Source organism: Paroedura picta, chromosome 6 (genome assembly GCF_049243985.1).
Source record: "Paroedura picta isolate Pp20150507F chromosome 6, Ppicta_v3.0, whole genome shotgun sequence".
NCBI lineage: Eukaryota > Metazoa > Chordata > Lepidosauria > Squamata > Gekkonidae > Paroedura > Paroedura picta.
Window position 1 is genome coordinate 55,740,908 of NC_135374.1, and position 22,922 is coordinate 55,763,829.

General features: G+C 46.4%; 1 protein-coding gene across 1 annotated transcript in view; it reads right to left on the bottom strand.

Moving 5' to 3' along the window:
* Nucleotides 1-19,042, bottom strand: part of ADAMTS5 (ADAM metallopeptidase with thrombospondin type 1 motif 5) — a 73,638-nt gene extending 54,596 nt beyond the window's left edge. Inside the window, exon 1 of the mRNA XM_077342477.1 lies at nt 17,373-19,042. Within this exon, the coding sequence (XP_077198592.1) occupies nt 17,373-18,449 (1,077 nt within the window). The 5' untranslated portion in view covers nt 18,450-19,042. The remainder of the gene's footprint in view (nt 1-17,372) is intronic.
* Nucleotides 19,043-22,922: the final 3,880 nt, after the last annotated feature.

Sequence of the window (22,922 nt, forward strand, 5' to 3'; positions counted from 1 at the left end):
TAGACCGGGCCACAAGGGCACCAACTGCTTCCCCTATGGCTAATAACTTAATTTGTGTTCAACTAATTAATCACTTGAGTACCTAAAGAACCACCTAATCCTATGTTATTTGACCTACCAAATAACATTCTCAAGCCCTGCTCTCTGTGCTTCTGCCTACAAGATACGGCTTAAAATATAAAATATAAGGCAAGGTAGAGCCTCTTGTGGTGCAGAGTGGTAAGGCAGCCATCTGAAAGCTTTGCCCATGAGGCTGGGAGTTCAATCCCAGCAGCCGGCTCAAGGTCGACTCAGCCTTCCATCCTTCCGAGGTCGGTAAAATGAGTACCCAGCTTGCTGGGGGGTAAACAGTAATGACTGGGGAAGGCACTGGCAAACCACCCCGTATTGAGTCTGCCATGAAAGCACTAGAGGGCGTCACCCCAAGGGTCAGACATGACCTGGTGCTTGCACAGGGGATACCTTTACTTTTATAAAATATAAGGTAGTGTGTTGAAGACTTTGTTAGTATCCCTTTAAAAACAGTTAAGCAATAAGTTCACTGACAAAGTAAAATAACGAAAACAAGGTTTTATACCTGGGAACTGGTTCTATTTTTTTAATAAAGTTATTGCTATCGCCAGCTTGGAAATGTCTTTCTTGTCTACAAGAAGATAAAGCAGGGCAGAGTCTGCACTTATTTGTTTATTTCATTGTCAATCCTAGAATCATAGAATTGGAAGGGGCCATACAAGCCATCTAGTCCAACTCCCTGCTCAACGCAGGATCAGCCCAAAGCATCCTAAAGCATCCAAGAAAAGTGGGTATCCAACCTTTGCTTGAAGACTGCCAGTGAGGGGGAGCTCACCACCTCCTTAGGCAGCCTATTCCACTGCTGAACTACTCTGAATGTGAAAATGTTTTCCTGATATCTAGCCTATATCGTTGTACTTGTAGTTTAAAGTTGTGTCCTTTCCTCTGCAGCCAATGGGAACAGCATCCTGCCCTCCTCCAAATGACAACCTTTCAAATACTTAAAGAGGGCTATCATGTCCCCTCTCTACCTCCTTTTCTCCAGGCTGAACATTCCCAAGTCCCTCAACCTATCTTCATAGGGCTTGGTCCCTTGGCCCCAGATCATCCTCATCGCTCTCCTCTGTACCCGTTCAATTTTATCTACGTCCATCTTGAAGTGAGGCCTCCAGAACTGCACACAGTACTCCAGGTGTGGTCTGACCAGTGCCGTATACAATGGGACTATGACATCTTGTGATTTTGATGTGATGCCCCTGTTGATACAGCCCAAAATGGCATTCGCCTTTTTTACCGCTGCATCACACTGCCTGCTCATGTTTAGTTTACAATCCACAAGTACCCCAAGGTCTCGTTCACACACAGTGTTACCTAGAAGTGTATCCCCCATCCAGCAGGCATGCTTTTCATTTTTCTGACCCAGATGTAGAACTTTACACTTATCTTTATTAAATTGCATCATGTTCTCATTTGCCCATTTTTCCATTGTGTTCAGATCTCATTGAACTCTGTCTCTATCTTCCGGAGTATTTGCCAGTCCTCCCAATTTGGTGTCATCTGCAAACTTGATGAGTAGTCCGTCCACCCCCTCATCTAGATCATTAATAAATATTAAGGAGGTGGTGAGCGCCCCCTCACTGGAAATCTTCAAGCAAAGGTTGGATACACACTTTTCTTGGATGCTTTAGGATGCTTAGGGCTAATCCTGCGTTGAGCAGGTGGTTGGACTAGATGGCCTGTATGGCCCCTTCCAACTCTATGATTCTATGATTCTATGTTAAAAAGTACCGGACCGAGCACAGAGCCCTGAGGTACCCCGCTACTCACCTCCCTCCTGTCTGATGAAACACCATTGACAACAACTCTTTGAGTGCAGTTCTCTAACCAATTCCCTATCCACCTATCTGAAAATCCAGATTGCAGTCCTTCAATTTATCCATCAGAACATCATAGGGAACCTTATCAAAAGCTTTACTAAAATCCAAGTAAACAACATCAACCAAATTTCCACGATCCAGCAAACCTGTCACTTGGTCAAAAAAGGAAACCAGGTTGGTCTGACAAGACCTGTTGGAGACAAATCCATGCTGACTTCCTTGGAACACCAAATTGTCCTCCAGATGTTTGCAGATCACTCCCTTTAACATCTACTCCATTATCTTACCCACAATCCTGTTGAATTCAGATCGATTTGAACTCGGGTCTTCCTCTCCCCCCCCCCCATTGAAACAGAAAAGTGTTCTGCACATGGTTAGTGTAGTTCAGAAGGCGGGGGGAGTCAAGCCTCTTTCTTTCTTTTCTTGAAGGGGGGGGGAGGAGCCAAGCAGGGAGCCTCTTTGTTTTCTTGGAAGGGGGGGAAGAGGATCGAAGAAGGCAGATGAGGGAGAAAAAAATCTAAGACTGACAGAACTTGATAGAAAATAGGGGCTTCTCCTTTAAGGCATGCTTGTCACATGATCAGCTTTGGCCAATCAGAGGTTCTCTACCATAGAGCAAAGCCCAGGTTCAAAACAGCCTACTTTCTCAATTCGATTCTAAAAATATTGAGCATTAAAAGCACTCTAAGATATCGCACAATAAAAGTAGGGTTACTCCAGATACATCCTTCTTGCTGCAGAAGGAAAATTTAAATCGCCCAAAATCAAAACGGAAATTGCATTCTGTGTAGACGGCAGGGACTGAATTGACCTGGGATTGGAATATAAGCTCCCTGCAGTTTATACCCAAGTGAGAATCAGAATAGGGCTTTTTCAGTACACTGTCTTTGCCCTCCCCCTTGAGGCTTACCTAGTACTTACCTTACATATGTTTAAATGTCAAGGCAAAACAATTCTTTTTACATAGTAGTCCTTCTTTTCAAATGTTTGGTGGTCTGCTCCTAGCCTGAAGTCTATTTTAATTGGTGGGATTTGTTCTTATTGATTTGTTTTATTGCTTGGCTGTGTTTTTAAATTGTTTTTCACCTGTCTCATGCTAGGTGAAAACAATAAACAACACAAAAAGGAAGGAGAAATTTGGGTTTTATATGCTGCTTTACTAGGAATCTCAAAGCAGCTTACAATTGTCTTCCCTTCCTCTTCCCATAACAGACACCTGTGAGTTAGGTGAGGCTGAGAGACCTCTCACAGGATTACTCAGAACAGCTCTATAGGGTCTATGATGAGCCCAAGGTTACCCAACTGTCTGCATGTGGAGGAGCGGGGAATCAAACCCAGCTCGCCAGATTAGAAGCTGCCACTCCTAATCTCTACAACAAGATGTTGTTTCAAATGGGTAGCCGGGTTGGTCTGAAGTACCAAGCTGTTGTATTTATTGAATTGATGTACAGCCTCTTGCCCTAAGAAGGACAGTGTAACTTAAAACCAGCATCACTTGAAACAGCTCTGAATGCAGGCTTGACCAGTGCTCACAATCATTTTGTTTCATTTTTTAAACATTCAGACTGAGGAAAAGTTCTAGTGAGTTCAAAAGCTCAAATGCTGTTATGTGTCATTTGTTTGATCCTTATAAAAGGTACCATTGTGCACAATGTTCTGTTAAAATATGCATTGGGTTCTGGTTTTTAGGATCTTACTTCTGGACCAGCATGGTTTCTTCTGTGGCCATGCATATTTTTGGTATGACATCTTACCAATAAGCAGTATTATCATCACACCATGCACAGGTAGAGTCTTAGTGTGGGGTAGTGGTTTGACCATCTGACTAGGTTCTGGGAGAACCTGGTTAAATCCCCATGCTGCCATGGAAGCTTGCTGGGTGACTTCAGTCACACACTAGCAGCCTAATGGACCTCAGAGTTGTGAGGATAAAATGGAGGAGAGGAGAGTGATGTAAGCCAATTTCAGTCCCCAATTCAGAAGAAAGGCAGGATATAGATGAAATGAAATAAAAGTTCTCTAATTTTTGATGGAAAGAAAGCATGAACCCACAGAATAGCATTACAGCCACTGTTGAGATACATTTGAAATCTGCAGACTATTTCAAGTAAAAATTATTCTACACTATCATTCTCCAGGGACGTTTCGTTAATCAGGTAGTATTTTATATGAATATTAGTAAAACAGGCCCTGAACTGAAAATGGTAGCAAAATTCAATTTCTTCAGCATAACAAGTGTCAGTTACACAAAACACAAAGAACCCACATAGCTAAATAGTCACCAATATGTCTAATTGCAGAGTTCTAACAAGGAATGGTATTTCGGATGGGATGTGTGTGCTGTAGTTTTTAAAAAGAAATAGCCAGTGCCAAAGAAAGCATATGAAATTATTATTCATAAGAGGAAAAAATCCAAAGCTTGCTGTTAAGTTTCAGTATCACTTACCATGTGATGGTTAACTGAACACTGTACACTGCGTTCATCTAACAGTGTGGAAAGGGCAAGGCAATGACCTTTGACTTAAAACTGTGCTTTTTAAAGAGCCAAGCATGTGAACATTATCACTGAATATACCAGCCAGCTGTCAAGATTTGCCTGCCTGTATCCTTTGTGAGAAATGTCTCCTTCAGTTTTCACATGACTTTGGGAAGGGTGAAAGGAAAGGACAGAACTGGACTTTGTCCAAAATATTTTCTGTCTCTTAGAGCTTCTGTTCCAATTGAACTCAGGTGATGACTGAAAAAAGGGATTGGAGGATTTCACTGGGAACTCATTGAACAGGCATAAGCCAAGAATTGCTTTGGTTTAGACAGCTGGAACCTACTTCCATCATGTGTTTGTGTTGTGACAGACAGTCTGGAGAAGATTGTTTGAGTAAAAAAAGGATTGTTAAACACTTCAAATAACCAGTTTCCAGAATCACCAAATCAGTCATGAAGACAGTAGACTGATGCTGAACAAATTGGTTAATGTCAGTGGACTTAACACCAAGGATGCCTTTGCTATGAACAACTTTAAAATCCTGTCATGGGCTTTTGTCAAAAACCACAAGCATTGAAATTGCATCTTGCTTTGAACCAACTTTGTTTTCTTTCTGAAGACAATCATGAATCTTCAAAATAATTTTACTAGGACCAATGTTATTAAAATTATGGAGCTGGCATGATCAGTTGCTTGCTTGTAAAGGCTGTAGTGAGAAGACAAGAACCAAAATGGTGGGAACCAATGTTCCCTCTATTCACCTCTGACTGAGCAGAGCAGTTTACATCCTGAGCAGAGCATAACCTCTGTAATCCTAAAATGGGAAATGGGCCATGTAAACACCTGCACACCTCCAGATTGCTGCTGAGCAGGGCTTCCTGTTTTAATGAGTGGCTTTTCACATACAGCTTAGAGGTAACATTGGTGGGGACCCCGTTTTCCTATGTTTACATTATGCCCTTGGAATTTTTCCAGTCATAGACCTGTCTGAAATACTGACCTGGTCTGCAAGTATAAATCTAAAGCCCTGGCCTGGATAGCCCAATCTCAAGTCATCTCAGAAGCTAAGCAGGTTTAGTCCTGGCTAGTATTTGGAACAGGAAGTTTTAATGCAGACCAGAATTCTGGTATATGGGAAACCAAGCCAGAATGTTGTTGCCATGGAAGTTGCATTTTCCTCAGCCAGTGGGATTTGCTGTAGAAGCCAAGGAATTAGGCCTGTTTCAAGGTATATAGGAAAGGAAAGTGAATCGAACAATATGTATAATTAAAATAAAGGTAAAGTGAAATATATAACATCAAGTGGTCATAGAGTAAGCTGAATGAAGTCCAATGTGTAGTTAGCACAGAAAGCTAAAGAAGCAAAACCTTGACCATGCTTGAATTAATCTCATTATTGAAAGATACTGAAAGTTACTGCCCAGCAGTTGCCATGTGACTCCTCACCTTCTGAATTCCCTTCTGAACTCATCAATATCATTTTTTAATCACAATTTCTATCCCCAACCCCTTCTCTGCATCATTGGTATGGAAGTTTGTGCTGGGCTGTCATCAGTATGCAGATGACACCCAGCTCTTCGTCCTGATGGATGGCCGCCCTGACTCTCCCCCAGAAACATTACCCAGCTGCCTGGAAGCAGTGACGAGATGGCTCAAGCAGAGTCGCCTGAAGCTCAAAGATGGAGGTCTTGTGGCTGGGTAAGATGGGCCCATGTGAGGAAATATGCCTGCCCACCCTGGATGGTGTAGAGCTTACTACGGATCACTCCACCAGGAACCTGGGTGTGATCCTTGATGCTTCCCTCACAATGGAAGGTAGCACAGCTGGCATTCTTCCATCTTCGCCAAGCCAAGCTACTAGCACACTACTTGGCCCAGGAACACCTAGCCACAGTGATCCACACTATAGTCACCTCCAGGCTGGATTTCTGTAACTCGCTCTACGCAGGTCTGCCCTTAGCCCTGACCCAGAAACTACAGGTGGTCCAAAATGCAGCGGCCAGGATCCTCACAGCAACACCATGGAGTTCCCACATCCAGCCCATCCTACATCAATTGCAATGGTTGCCAGTTGAATTCTGGATCAGGTTAAAGGTTCTGGTAATTACCTTCAAGGCCATATGTGGTCAGGGCCCAGTGTACCTGAGGGACCGCCTCCCTGCCTATGCCCCCAAAAGAGCTTTACGTTCCACCGCCACCAACCGGCTAATGGTCCCTGGCCCAAAAGAAGTTTGCCTGGCCTCGACCAGGACCAGAGCATTCTCTGTCCTGGCCCCCACCTGGTGGAATGAGCTCCCAGAGGAGATCAAGGCCCTGACGGAACTAAAACAGTTCTGCAGGGCCTGCAAAAGGGAGCTCTTCCACCAGGCATTTGGCTGAGGCCAGGCCAGCCAACCAACCAACATCTGCAAGGCCCCTGCCCCCCCTTGCCCCTCAAAACCCACTAAGACTCCTGGACCTGTTTGAGTTACTACTGTTTATGTTATAATGTTATATTGTTGTTATACTGTCACCTGGTTTATCAGTTAATTAATAATATGAATGTTATTATATGTATGGTTTCATGTATAGTTTCAGTTATATGTAAACTGCCCTGAGCCTTCGGGGAGGACGCTAAATAAATAAATAAACAAATAAATAAAGCACTCCCAGGTTAACTGTACCATTCACCTCCTGGGCCTGAACTATCACTGGACTGGGTCCAAGCCAAGGCTTTAATTCAGGTCATGTGGGCACTGGAAGATCACTGACATCTCCTGTGTGCTATGATGGTTGAAGCTTCCCCATGGAGCTTCAGCACCGTCTTCACTGTGCTCTCCCACCCGCACCAAATAGCCATTTGAATGTGGCCTCCTGAACTCTCCATCTAAATCAGCATACTATCTCTTCTCATCAAGACACGGTATTCTTTCTTTTACTCTCTCCTTATTTGATTTGTTTTTGCCGCCACTCATCCAAGGAGTCTTACGGTGACTTAAGTTAATGGCATATAACATAAAAGCAGATAATATAAAACATTAATGCTAAAGTGTCAAACTATTAAAATATATGACTAGTACCATGCCACTAACAAAAACAACCCAAGCATGTGGATTACACTCCAAATACTAACCCAAATAGTCTGGCCTGGCATGCCCTGAGGAGACTAAACTGAAGAAGTCTGGAAGGCACAGGTGTCATTGGGGATTGCATTCCAAAAAGTAGGGGTCACAACTGAGAAGGTTCTTCCCCTGGTGACAGCTAAGTGTGCCATCCTGAAGCTGGGCACCTGTTAAAGGCCCCTAGAGCAGTGGTTCTCAACCTTCATAGAATTGGAAGGGGCCATACAGGCCATCTAGTCCAACCCCCTGCTCAACGCAGGATTAGCCCTAATCCTAATGCCGCAACCCTTTAATACAGTTCCTTATGTTGTGGTGACCCCCAACCATAAAATTTTGCAAGTGTTCTTTCACAGAAATTAAACCGAAACTGATCGATGGCATGAAGATCTATTATTTATGATTGTATATAAATTGTATATAAAATGGCAGATGCCTTCAGGAGGAGTGGCAACAGTGGTGCCCCCTCCGACAAGCTGCTTGCCCCGCCACAACCCTTGTGAAAGGGTTATTCGATCCCCAGGTTGAGAATCACTGCCCTAGAGGATTAAAGAAGGGAGCAAGGGGGAGGGGTTGTAACAGGAAAGGCAGTCTTGTAAATATAAGGGTCTGAGACACCTTGAATTGGATCCAGAGTCTAACTGGTGGCCAGTACAGTTGCCACAAAATTTGAGTAATTTGAGCTGACTATGATGTTCCAGTCAACAAACTGACAGCTGCATTCTGAACAACCTACAGTCTCCAAAATAAATTACAGTAGTCCAGTCTGGAGATGACCACTGCAAGAATCAATGTGACAAGGTTTGAGCCACACAAGGAGTGAATTGACAGGCCTGGTGTAGGTGAAAAAATGCTAGCCATGCTACCATGGACACTTGTTTATCCAATGATAGCACAGAATCTAACCACACCCAAGACTCTTTTAGTGTGGTGTAGTGGTTGAGTGCCACCCTCTAATCTGGAGAACTAGGTTTGATTACCTTGGACTAGTCACAATTCTCTGAGGGCTGTTCTCACAGAGCAGTTATGTTAGAGCTCTCCAACCCCACCTACCTCATAGGACGTCTGTTGTGGGGAGAGGATGAGAAAGTTATTTGTAAGCCGCTTTGGGACTTCTTCAGATAGTGAAAAGTGCCGTATAAAAAGCCAACTCTTCCCTTTAGAGTCTGCAGTTGTCAGCTGGGCACCATCAAATCTCCGGGGAGGGCGGTATATAAATATAATAAATAAATAAGTGACCCTCCAGCTAGCATGTCAGTCTTTGTCAGCCGCATGACCTCCATCTTGGATGGATTCAACTTCAGTCAACTACTCCATCCAGGAACTAGATCAGTGATGAGAGCTCTGCTACCAGCTGCTTATCTAGAAGGAAGAAGAACTGAGTGTCATCAGCATATTGATGGCACCCAGCCCAAACCTCCCGATGATCTCAGTAAAACAGTGTAAGTATCTGTACCACATAGTATATATCTGATAAGGCCTTGGAGGAGGAGAATGTCTCATGGCTTAAGTGCCACTCAGAGCTTAACACCCACTCAGGGCAACTGTCCCTGGACTGAAGGTTGTTTTAGATCCAGAAAGATTAACTTTGCTGGCATGCCTTTATCCAGATGTAAGTGGACCCAAGCAACCAGTATTGCCCTGGCCCCAAAGCCAAGCCTGAAGCCTAATTTAAAAGGGTTTAGGGCAGATGTCTCATCCAATAAGGCCTGGAGCCACTCACTCAGTTAACTTCCCCAGGAAAGATACGATTCAAGACTGGGGGACAATTGGCTAGGTTCTTTTTATCTAAGGAAGGTTTCTTCAGCAAAATTCTAACTATCACCTCATGGGAGCTGAAGAAACAGCCCTGTAAGAGAGACAAATTAACAATCTGTCTCAAAGTGCCACTTACCAAATGATGGCATTATTTTATCAACCACGAAGGACATGGATCCAAGGAGCTTTACAGCTGTCAGGATCCTGTCAACAAGGATGAACAAGCCAAAAGAATACAGAAAGGAACCAGACAGTGCAAGCAGAGGCTCATCCCACTATGCTTAGCAAGTTCTGTGGCTAACTCTAGCCAGAGCTTGGAGACTTTATCTGCATGAAAGGTTGCAAATGAATCACAGCTGAGGGCCAAATGATTATCAGTTTTAGGGCACCCCAAAGGGTATGAATTGCTTATGAGCTAGCAGATAACGGAGACAGCAAAATAATCTCTTTCTCCTGCTTTTACTATGACCTCATAGGCTTTCAGTTGCATCTCAAGTGTGCTCTCATAGCTTTGTCCCATGTTTGTCCCCTTGAAGAGTCCTACCTAGGGTTGCCGATTGCTATGAGAAAAAAAGTTCATCCCTTTAACATATATATTAAATGACATGCTATTTACAAATTGTTACTATGGTTATTAAACAGTTGATAGTGATGGCCACTTCAGCTCATTAGCCCACTGTGGTCCTTCCTGGGAGTGAAAGGTCTTCCCATTGTGGTGCATGACTTGATACTGCAAACCACTCTACATGGGACTACCCTTGAAGATTTTTTCAAAGCTACAGCTATTACTGAATGATAGAGCTAGAACAGGTCACAGGGAATATACCAGACCAGTCTTGTTCCATCTACACTGGCTCTTAAATTGCTTCCGGGTTATTTGCAATTTGCCAGTGGATCAAGAATTTCTTGTTTTCTTAGACATACCTCACCCCCATTATTTTTATTGGCCTTTCTCCCTGGTATGTCCATATATTTTCATTGAATTGTTCAAATATTTTACATATACCTTATTTTAAATGCTGACTTTATGTTTTAAATGTTTTAGTGTTTTGATGTTCACTGCCTTGGGGACCCTACATGAATGGAAAGGAAGCACTGAAACGTTTTAAATAAATACAGTTCTACTTCATGCTATGAAATCTTCAACTGTCCATTGCCTATGTTAAAGAGACAGGACAAGCATACTGGCAACTCTAATATTGCCAGCACTTTCACCCGCCCCATACACTACATACATTATGTAGGTGGTAACATCTTAACACAGCCCGTGGCACCGTGGGCGCCGCAGACTAAATATAGCCATAAGGGCTTAGGGGGAGGGACTTAGGGTGGGCTCTGTCCGGGATGAGGAAGGGTGCCGATTGGCCCCTTCCTCCGGACAGACCATTGGCCCGGCCGATTCCCGCCCTGCTGACAAGGGAGCAACTGCGAGCCGCACATAGGCGAAGCGCCTCTTGCCGTGTCAGGCCGCCGGCCAGGGAGCCCCCGCCAGCCCCGCTGCATGCGGCTGCCAGGGGCTCCCTGCGGGGAAAGGAGGACCCAGCGGCCATGGATCTGGCGCCAGAGCCGCTGCCACCGCACCAGCTGCACCAGCCGCCAACACCTTCATGTCGGTCAGCCTCCCCCGCCCAGAGAAGCAACCCCATGGACCCCAGGGGCATGCTAGCACCCATTGTATTTCTTCATACAATGGGCTTTGCCCCTAGTTTCTACATAAAGTGTAACATATAGATGCCAAGTAATAGTCGAACAGAACTTTCTTAGTTTATTTTCAGTTGGGTTATATGAAACTTCTAGTAATTACACTAGGACTAGAAGAAGAAGTGTTGGTTTTTATATGCCACTTTTTTCTACCTGAAGGAGGCTCAAAGCGGCTTACAGTTGCCTTTCCTTTCCTCTCCCCACCCTGTGAGGTGGGTGAGGCTGAGAGAGCCCTGATATCACTGCTTGGTCAGAACAGTTTTATCAGTGCCGTGGCGAGCCCAAGGTCACCCAGCTGGCTGCATGTGGGGGAGTGCAGAATCGAACCTGGCATGCCAGATTAGAAGTCCGCACTCCTAACCACTACACCAAACTGGCTCGCCTTAATGACTACCTTATTGAGGCTTCCATGAAAGATCTGTACATTTCCTAAACAGTGGAAGGCTAAGCATGTTTTTGGATGCAAGACCCAATGAACACAGTGGGGCTTACTTTCTACTAAACTTGCTTAGGATTTAATCCTAAGGACACTTAGTAGAGAATAAGTATTCAGTAGGTCTTACTTCTGGGTAAAAATGGCATAGGCTGCTTTGGCTCCTTAAATGAATGTACTTTAGAGACAGACCACAACGAAAAACTCACAACTTTGAAAACATGTCATGGTCCAAAAGGCTCTGCTTTTTTAAAGCATTCTGCTGGTGGTCACTGAATGTGATATGACTTTCGACACATGTATAATTCTGCACCAGTGGCAAACTGATTAAGTGAAACCTACACATAAAGAAATACTTGCATATTCTGATGTGTTAATGTGATAGATGATCCTCTAGACTACTGAAATTCAAGGTAGCCTCAAGTAATAAACAGGATGGAAAATGTACCTCACATGTTTGATTTGTGACCGAAAAACAAGCAGGTTGGACAGCATCTGCATGTACAAAAATTTAACAGAGCAGCATTTGGAGCCCATCAAAACATGGAGCTATGGCTTAGCGTCTCATTGCTAAGCAACATACTTCATACACTCAAAACAGAGTTGTAAAAGTTGAGCACTCATGCCAATTGCTGCTACTTCTCAGCTTGCTGAAAAAACAAAAAGGGAAAGGGAAAATGGTAGGCTTAAAAAAGACCTGTGCCCTGTGAGATGTTTCTCCCCTGACATTTTTACCTTTTAACTCCTTTTCATGTTTGCAGACTGTGTCTGTGAGCAGCAATTCATCCAGCTTGGAACACCATCAGAGCCACTTTTAAATTATTCCCAAGAGTCTACCTTTCAGTATATGGATCTTTCCTCCCTAATTAAGGCATATGTGCATCAACAAATTTAAAATGTGAGATAAGATCCTCAACTTATAAAGTACAGATCAACTATAATGGTTCACTTTTTCAATTATTTATTGTTACGAAAGAATGGAATGAGATTATTATCTGAAATGATTTCACTTGGCTGCAGAATCTTATTAGTATCCTCATGTCCCATCTGACATGCAAGTAAGGCTCAGTTCAAACACTGTGCAAAACCGTGGTTAATTATAACTACAGTTAGTTGTGAAATCAGGACTCCTAATGTGAAAACCACAGGCTCCACAGCAAGTGCTAGAGCCTTCCCTGGTGCCCAAGTGATTTTTATAGTAAGTGGTGCTGCTCTGACAGGGCTTCTGATTGACTGAGCAGATTAAAATAACATTAGTTCAGTAGCGGCTACCTCTACAGCATTTATTTTTTTCCTCTCACGCTCCTATTTCCTAGTGGATTCATTTAATGTACACCTCTTGCTCCCTGCATATGTACAATTGGCTCTACCTCCCATGGGGGCCATTTGGTGGCCTGCCTCCAAGTATAGCCGTTTAACGGTTGCCCCAGAACCCTGTGTCAGAATTCCATAGGCTCTAAAAGGTTGGTGACTCCTGCAACACGATCACTCAAATCTAGCCCACAGCTAGTTTCCCTGTTTTTCCTCTGCTGTATAGGAAGAAATACATTTGGTGATCCTGCAAAGAGTTTTCAAGGTAAAAGACCAGCAGAGTCGGTTTGCCTTTGTCTTCCTTAGCGGTCTCCTTCCCAACCCCTACTTAGCTCCCAGGCTCTAATGAGGACCAGGCCATTCAAGCTCCTGAAGGTGTACATTCAGCATACATAATTAGATTCTGTAGTTAATAAACCAAATTCACTTCTTGGGTTAATGATCCTAATTAACCATAGTTACTGGTGTAGCCTATCATTTTAACACTCTGCTTATCTTATATCTGAGAAACAGCCTCCTGGACGGAGACGGTCTGGGGCCTGTCCAGACTTTACTTCCTGTCCCCGGAGGCCAGTCAGAGGGTATGCAGCAAGCTGTGCACCTTCTGATTGGCCAGCCCCACTCAGGCCTGCCCCTCACAAACCCAGTGACACCACTTACCTTACCAGTGACACATTACACTGTTGGATGTCATGGGGGATGGAGGTGGGCTTCTGGGAGCTTCCCAGGGACAGTAGGCAGAGGCACCATCCCAGCCAAGCCTCAGAGCCTTGGAGGGGGGAGTGGAGCAAAGGAACTGCCTGTACTGGTATGGCTCCATATGGCAGCACCCCCCCCCCCACTGCCTGCCTTGGGGCTCCTGCGCCTTCCCTGCCTGCCTGAATTTAAAAGTGGATATAGTTGTGTTTTATGTATGTACTAGTTTCAAAGCCCCTTTATAAAAAAGGGTTTTGAAAGGGGAGAAGGCGCGTGAGTCCAGCAGGGAGGGAACCCCCAGCAGCCGCGCTTCGCGCGACTGCTGGGGGTTCCCTCGGGCGGCGGTCTGACACTGAGAGAGGCGCTTCGCGCCTCTCGCCGCGTCAGACCGGCAGGGAGGGAACCCCCAGCAGCCGCGCTTCGCGCGACTGCTGGGGGTTCCCTCGGGCGGCGGTCTGATGCGGCGAGAGGCGCTTCGCACCTCTCACCGCGTCAGTCTGGGAGCAACTGCGAGCCGCGCTGCACGCGGCTCGCAGTTGCTCAGGCTGGGAATCGGAGAGACCAATCGGCAGGCTTCTCGCCTGCCGATTGGTCCCTCCGATTGTCTGTCGTGAGGAAGGGTCCAACCCGGACCCTTCCTCATCACGGACGAAGCCCACCTCTAGGGGGCTTAACGAATTATTTAGTCCGTGGCGCCCGTGGCGCCACGGGCTGTTTAAAGATGAGAGAGGGAGAGAGAGAAGGTAGTTTACTCCACTCCCTTTCAGGCCTGCTGTGGAGGAGCCCCTGACTGAGGGGATGGAGGTATTCCTGAGAGCAATGCAGGGGAATCTGTGGGGGTACTTGTGATTTCTTTTGAGGGGGGGGGGAGAACCTTTCCCTTTCTGCCAAACAGTTGGCTGACAGGGAGGGCACAGAAAAGCCCCTTCTCACTTAAAATACTGTTCTGGCCAGCCTCGCTACTGGAGAAAAGAAACAGCCAAGCCACGTGGATTTCTTCTTCACAACTCTGCAGATTTGAGGCCTACTGCACAGGGTTGTTGTGCAGACAAAACTGGATGCTGTTGCAGAGGTTCTTCTGTCTCCTGTTTCATCTGCACAACAACCCTGTGCAGTAGGCCTCAAGGGTTTCAACTCAACAACAACCTGTGTGGGGGGGCCTTACATGTTTCTTCTCCACAACAACCCTGTCAAAACTCCAAAGCTTTCATCCTGGGGAGCTGACCTTTATACTTTGCAGATGAACTGTAATTCTGGAGCAGGGTGACATTTCTATGTCTGTGGCCTAATTCACACAAGAAGGGAAATGACGCAGAACTGGGGGGAATTGGCTGCCCTGTAATCTTCCCCTAAGAAGAGTCTCCAGTTTGATTTTCCCTTCACATATCTGAGGACATGGCTCTGGAAAGCTCATCTGTAACCACTATGCCACAATTCCCAAAGGTTAGTCCTCTCCCACACTCAATGAACATTCCACACCACAGGTTCTTGACACCCATCTCTCCACACCCATGCCCCTGTTTGTCTCCCACGGCACTGGGCCGCAGCAAGGGTGGGGAGAGCCTCCCTTCCCTGGGTTGTGGCAAGTGTGGGGAGGTGGGAACCTCCCTTCCCTGGGCCAAGGCAAGCGCTCTTGGGCGAGAGCGCTTGCCGTGGCCCAGGGAGCCACCCGCAGGACTGCTGTCCTATGGTCACCTGGGGGAGGGTCTTGGAAAGCCCGTTCTTATTAACGGTCTTTGCACCTAGTACTACAATAAAATGTACCTCTGGAGCCAAAGAACTGAGGGGCCATACTGTTAAATTCATTCTCATCAGTGTGATGGAGAACATGCAGTTTGGTGTCTCTCTGTGTGTGTCTGGCTGCCTTGAAAAGATGGACACCTGAACAAACTGTTTTAAAAGGTGCAAAACCTCATTTTGGAGAGATGTTCTCAAAGGAGCCTAGATAAACACATTCAGTTTTGTTTTGGTTGAGAAAAATCTGAGTAGGACTTCAAGATCCCGGAGGCTTCTTCCTGTCCTCCGAAGAGTTTATGATTGAAAATGAATGATTTTAGACAGCTACAGAAAAAGAACACACACACACAGTGCACAAGTGCAGCCTGACAGGAACAGCATAACAGTTCAAGTATTTAGAGCTATAAAAACAGACCACATCCCCTTCCATTCTTTCACAGAAGTAACTCATCCCCAAAACCATCTAAAATCCCCCCTCCACTTCCCCTTTGCAGGCAGTCTCCTGTCATGTTGAAGAGGAAGGAAAATTGAATGGAAAGTTATTTGCTTTTTGGAATTTAAGTAGGAGATCATACTAAGAAAGGCATTTGTGATGAAAATTCTTATTTACATCAGTGATGCCCCGTATCTGCCAATGCCACAGCATTGTAACTGATTAGCCAGTGATGTTACATTCCATTCAGAACTGATCCAAAGACCTCTATGGAGACCACTTCTTAGTTTAGCTTTTGCTGCTAAACACATTCCAAACTCTAGCAGATTAAGAGACCAATTTCCATTCTGAGAACATTGAGGCACTGCAACCCCACCCGCCACCTAACCCAGCGCACCACTTTTCTGCGGCACTGCTTGCATGTGGTTTGCATTTACATTCCCCTCCCTTGAGCCACACATGTTGTGCCTCTCCACTTTTACTTCTGCTTTCTTTTCATTCCATGTTAAATTATCAGCTATCAAGGAGGTAAACCATGAGTTCTGTATGGTCTACGTCACCCACCCGCTTTGACTAACCTCACCAGGCCAAATCTCGGTTTTCATTTCCTTGTGTCTAACTGATGGAAAACACCAAAATCACTGGAAGACCTCTGACAAGTGGCTATACTGAGTATTCTACCTATCATTCCTCATTAAATTACCAAAGAAATGTGGATTCACATGAAAGCTTACACCCAGGATTAAACTTAATTGGTCTTCAAGGTGCCATTGGACTCAGATTTTGTTCTATTTCTTCAGACTAACATGGCTACTGACCTGAATTTCTTAATTAATGACATATCATCTAAGTGAGAAAAGAATTTAAAAACTTTCCAAGAGATAGTTTCCCAAGGAAATTACAAGAAGGAATTCTCTTTCAGTACGAATTCTGTAATGGTAGTTCGATACAAAAACCATTGCCACATGAAAGATTTAGGATAAAGTTATTAAGATGAAGATAGCATGAGGACATGAATGCTGATGGAGGTCTCTGAAAGACATGTACTACAAATGTGTAGCAGACTTACCTTTTTTAACCAGGTGCCAACAAGAACACTAACAAAAGAAGAGAAATAGAGTAGCTTTCAGTTCACTTGTGTGACTTTTTGGTGGGGAAAATTAATTTGATATTTAGAAACTTAAGGGCAGTTGCCAGAGAAAACAGTGCTGCTATTGGCTATGTTCATAAACACCTGTTTCACTTCCTGATGCTATTCCAACATTAACTATTTGACTTCTGCACCATAGGCATGCATAGCTACCTATGTGAAGAACTACTCAGTTTTGGGCTGCATTTGCCTTAAATACACACCTCAATATATGAAATGCCCATGAATGCAGTTAAGTTGCACCTGCCGTGAAGTACAGCAAGAGGATGCTGTACTTTAAAAAGTCACTCTACCAACCGATTTGTGTTTGGAAGAGCTTATTCTAAATGCCAGAACAGTCCCTTTCATGCCAGTTCAATGTTGGATCTTCAAGTAGTGACTAAATCTTATGAACGCACCATCATGACATTTATCATGGTATAAGTATTTTCAAAAGTATGTCCAATCATTAAGGCCATAAAATACTAGTGCAGGCTCAAGAGAGGTTGTAAACCAGGAACAAAAGACAACAACCGGACGATCACAGATCCCTGGAATCAGGAGGGACCCAATGAATGACTGAGTCCACACTCCTGCTGTGAACCAGAAGGATGAAACTGAAGGAGAAGGACAGAGCATCAGTGTAATTCCACTAGGCTGGGGCATGAATGGGATCCCTTAGTCATGGCTTCCTCCCAAACCTACCTCACGGGTGAAGAGGATGGCAGCATCATAGTGTTCCTCATGATCATCATCCAGTTGGTTGTGTTGGTGCTGCCACTTACAGAAGTTCTTGAGTGTAGTGGCCGCATTCTTATTTACCTCCAGCCCTTTCTCTTTGTCACCCAGCACCACCACCTTCACCACCACCAGACGGATATGGTTCTCAATGCTGGCGTGTCCATAGAGGCGGGAGGCAATGGTGGCTAAAGTCAGCAGGTAATGATGGAGCCCTTTGCCGTACTTCTTGGCCATGGAGTCATCGGCCACCAGGAGCAGCTCCACCTGCCGGGCCCTGGAAATGGAGCGCTTGTTCCTGCTCCTAGAAGCCACTTTCTGGGAGAAGATGGAGGCAAGCGCTGCCCTGGTGGTAAAATCCGTCTCCATCACCTCTTGGCCCTTGATCAGTCTTTTTAGATTTAGAAGCAGGGACCTAGAAGAACCTCGAGTTTCACAGCTGGGCCGAGAGGGCAGTGTTTGGAAGCTGAAATGATCCCTGAAGAAGAGGTGTAACACCTGGGTGGACTCATCCCCATAGACCTTCTCCCTAGCCGTCATCTCCTCCTCCTCCTCACCTTGGAGCAATGGCTTCACTGTGTAGCGAGTGTGCTTGATAGCAAAGTAGCCATCCAGCCCACCGCAAAGGTTGAAGAGAGCCAAGGACTGCGGGCTCCCATTCACTGTGCCCCGGTAGAAGCAGTGGCCCTTGCCTTGGAGCAGCTGCTCAGCAGAACCGAGGAGCGCGTCCTTCTCCAGATCCAGGAGGAAGCGCTTCCCCTCTGCATACAGGATGTAGCCCACCTTGCCCCCCGCGAAGTAGGTCCTGTCGACGCTTTCCAGGAGGCCTCCAGCTCGCTGCTCGCGATCCCACCGCTGGCGGATGAAGGGGCGCGCGAGTCCTGCGCTGGCTGCCGCTCTGGAGAGCTGCAAAGCTTTATCATAGGCAGGTGCTGAAGTTGCTGGGGGAACTCCGGAGGCGGCAACGGTGGCGGCGGCGGCGGCAGCAGAGAGCAAGCTCAAAGCTAGCAGCAACAGCAGCGAGCAAACAAACTTCAACAGCATGGTGGGCGCTGCAGCCAGATCACCGATCGCCGGGGAGCGGATCGGCTCGGGAGAAGAGTGGGATGCACCGCCACCTGAATGCTAACAAACACGGCTGCTTCTGCCGCCGCCTTTGCAGGAGGAGTCAGGCGTGCAGAAGCGGAAGGGAAGCGCCGCGTCGCCGGGAGGCATCCGAGAAGTTGGGAGTACTTTGCACTTCTGTCTTGCAGCAGCAGAGTCATCCGACGGCGAGAGGTCTGCACCCCCGGCACCTCAGCCCAGACGATCTCCTCACCTTCCTTAGCCCCCGTTTGATTTGTATCGCTTTGTTTGGAGAGAGAAGGTAAAGGAGAGTAGAGGAGGAGGAACAGGAACAAGCGTAAGCCCTCACTTGGAGGTAACGCTTTCTTAATCAAAACAAAACAAAAACACGTCCCTGCTTGAATCTCACGGTTCCCTCTGTGAGTTTAAGGATGCTTGAGGGTGCTGCTGCTGCTGCTGCTGGTGTTATCCCCAGTCTGCCGATGTGAACAGGAGCAGAAGAGAGAGCGCAGTGAAGATGAGAGGAGGTGGAACAATGAATTTATACCGGAATGCCATCCTGCAATGGCAATTTCAACAATTCGTCATTGCAGGCTGCCTCTTAAAGGGAGAGCTTCAAAACCTCCACTCCCACACTTCCTTCGCGTTTAATCAGGCGGAGAAGGAGGGGAATTAAACTAGAAACAGGAGGGGGAGGGAGAGATGGTGGGGGCTTGAGGGAGGTGAGAATGAGAGCAAAAGGCAAAGGAACTGGGAGGGAACGTTTCTGTGAGGAGGGGGAAAGCCCACAAGATTTACTTGGAATCATTTAAAGCCGCAGCCGCCAGAATAAAACAGCCGCCCGCCATTGCTCGGGCGGGAAGACTATTCGACTTCCAGCGCTGGACCTGGCGGGAAAGGGCTGCCGTGCTACCTACTCAGGTGCACGATTTGGGGGGGGGGGGTGTGCACGCCTCCCCCCCCCCCCGGCAAGCTTTAAAAGGCAGCCAACGCAGAGGGGAGCCCTCTTTGTTCCTGTGCCGTCGAAAGACTTTAGACCAGTCCTGACGCTCTCTTCCCTCGGCGCTGCTCCGTTTAGCTTCAGTGAGCCACCTGGATCGTCTATGACCGGGGAAGAAGCGTTTGCTGGGAGTATGCAAGGCGTTCTCCGGCTGGTTCTGGATCAGCATCGGCTGATCCGCAGGTTGTTTGAGGGCGCGGGGGCCTCAGGGAGAAGGGTGGGGAGTATGTCCTTCAAAGGCCCAGTTGCTCTGGGCTTTCACCCGGCAGTTGTCCTCCACCACCCAATTGAGAGCAGCGGCTGCGCTGCTTCTCGCACAGATCCTTCAGCTGTTGGCCAGGTGGCCCCTCCTGGAGCACCACGGTCGGTGGCTTCTCCACCCAGCGGTCCCGGCAGCCCACTTGACCTTCCCCTGGCCTCCTCAGGCGGCATAAGGGATCCTGATGAGGGTATCCCTTGTCAGGTGCAGGCCTTCTTGCCCCTCGCGGCAGTGCAGCTTCTTTGCATCAAACGGGGTACTGGCATGCATTGTTGCCACTTGCCACTTTCCTTAGTGGAGTGGGAGGGGCGAGGAGGAGCCTTTCCTGCCTCCCCTCCCGGCACAGTTTCTCAATGCTTGTAGAGAGAGTTGGGAGCATGCTTCCTCACTTTGCCAGCTGTGTGGCTTCTCCGTGAATGGGCTTGGGAGGTGTGGTGGGTTCCAAGCTAGGAGTGACCCAGGCGTACCCCCTCTCACTTTGGGTGGAATCTGACAAACACCTTCCAGGGATGCAGTGTGACTTGGCCTTAAATAACAAGCTTACTCCCCATCTCCTCAGGGCCATTACAGTTGTTTCAGGAATCACCTGTTTTCTTGCAATGGCAGAGAAGCTTCTCTGCACACTGAAGGGCCCAGCATGCGCCACCCTCCCCTCCAGATTACATTGAATGACAGGTCCCAGAATGGAATGACAGCCCCTAGGAATGCCCTGGGGGGCTGGGCTGGGCTGGGCTTGGAATGACAACCCCAGAGTCAGGGCCGGATTTACATGAAAAGAGGCCCTAGGCTATTCCACTTATGTGGCCCTTTCACCTCCCATTTTTAAGTTTGTAAATTACATGAGAGATAATAAAATACATCATTACTGTGACATAGATCAATATGTTAAATGAAACGTTGTGATTGGTACTAACCTTTATAAAAATGTGGAATATAGGCCCCTCTTAATCTTGAGGCCCTAGGCTGAAGCCTAGCTAGCCTATAGTAAAATCCGGCCCTGTCCAGAGTGGAATAACAGCCTCTGGGAGTACCACAAGAGTTCTGGCTCTGGGATGACAGGTCCCAGAGTGGAATGACATCCCCTGGGAGTACCACAGGGGATCTGGACCTGGAATTACAAGCCCCAGAAGGGAATGATGCCCTTTGACTGTACCCTCTCCAAAGTCAGGCTTAGAAAAGGCTGAGGGTTACAAGAAAAGTCAAATTTCTCTGGCTTGACTTTGTATAGATTCTGGGGGAGTTGTCCTCTGTGAGCAAAATGCTACCTTTATGGTAAGAGAAGTTAGGAGCTGCAAAGTGCAGGCAGTGAAACTCCCTCCAGATTCTGCTTTTTGTTCCTGTGCCAGTACTGGTCAGCATTACCATATTACTGCAGCTAAAATGTCAACAGGCTATGTGTAGAAAGATGATAGACAAACTTATTCTCCTCCAGCATGAGGGCCTGCTGATGGGTTTTCATCCCTGGTTTACCCACAGTTGGACACCGCAGGATGGGTGAGCATGTGGTGCATCCACCCACCTGGAGGGCTATGCATTACAATAAATCTGTGACCTTTTGAGCCAAAAAATAAAAGCCATGTGCCTGTCTCTTATGCATGCCAAATACTGCCATGCCCTGTCCAGCAATGTCCTTTGGAAGGTACTGAAATTTCCTAACCAGGCTGGTTTGCTCATCTCAACCGAGTTTTCTTCCCAACGTGTCCTGGCCAGGTTTGCCTACATTTCCTATTATGACATGAAGGGCTTTCTGAATAGTTTTTAAGGGAGGTGAGTGACTCAACTTTATGAAGACATGAAAAATGTTGGTGTTTTGTGAATTTTTTTGTCAGCAAATGTACCTTAAAAAGACACATGCAAGACACTTGGGTTACACAAGCAACAGCTTGCGAAGGGCTATCAAGGGAGTATCATAGAAGCTAAAGCCAACACAGGTTTGCTGTGTCCTGGAGTGTGTGGAGTCCTCTATTTCCTGGCTAACAGTTGCCACATCTCTGAAAGAAGGCTTGCCCCCCCCCCTCTTTCCTTCCTTTATCTGTATTGCATGGATTAGCACTGTACTGTAAGATCTCTCCTGTCATTATCCCAAGCCAACTGTCTCTTAGACTGGAAAGTCCATAATTTCCTCCTACACTCAAAGTGAGAGCCAAAAGTCTGGGAAAGTTAACTCTTACCATTGCCTTGTGAACAACTTCAGATAAATCCCTTACACTCTTTTATCAACCTAACCCCTGTTCTAGTCTTTATGGTCCAGCAGGACACTGTATAGGTAGACAGTCACATGAAAATCTCTTTGACTCGGCTAACTGCCAGTTTCATGAGCTAACCTGTCTCTGAATAGAACCATAGCCTTCAAAAAGAAAAGGAAGCCTAATAAATCATGTATATGGTCCTAAGGGACAAGGTCAGATAAGTACAGCAGAGGGCAAATTCTGCTGGAAGAAGTGAGTTCTTGTAGCTGTGACTCTTCATTCTCTAGAAAAGTGATTCAGGTAACAGGATCCTGGCTTCTGATGAGATAAGAGTGCTGTTGGAGGAATGTTAGGAAATAATATCACTTAGAGGTCCTCCAAGAATGTGCATATACACACTGAACTTGAAGCATTTTTTTCTGCATATCAGTATTTAACGGGATTTTGGTGCTTTTAAAATAACTAGGGGCAAAGCCCATTGTATCCAAGAATACAACGGGTGCTAGAGCTTGGCAGTGGGAAGAGGAAGGGGAGGAGTTGTCCAGTCTGTAAGGGCATGGGGTTGAATGTGTGTGTTGTGTGGGAGGTTGTGGTGGCATGGTGGCAAATGAGGGCATGGGTGTGGAGATATGAGTGTCAAGAACCTGTGGTTTGGAATGTTCATTTGAGTGTGGGAGAGGACTGACCTTTGGGAATTGTGTCATAATAGGAATTGTGGCATTCCAGAGACATGGCTCTGGAATAAGCTTTCCAGAGCCATGTCTTCAGATATGTGAAGGGAAAATCAGACTGGAGACTCTTCTTAGGTCAAGATTACATGGCACTCAATTCCTCCCAGTTCTGCGTCATTCCCCTTCTTGTGTGAACTAGGCCACAGGCACCAAAATGCCCCTCTGCCCTAATACACATGGGGTAGTCACAGCACACAGGTGTCCACCCTGTTCCTCCTTCTCCATTTTTTCACTGTTGATAAAATGTTATGTGCCCACATGCTTCTTTCATGG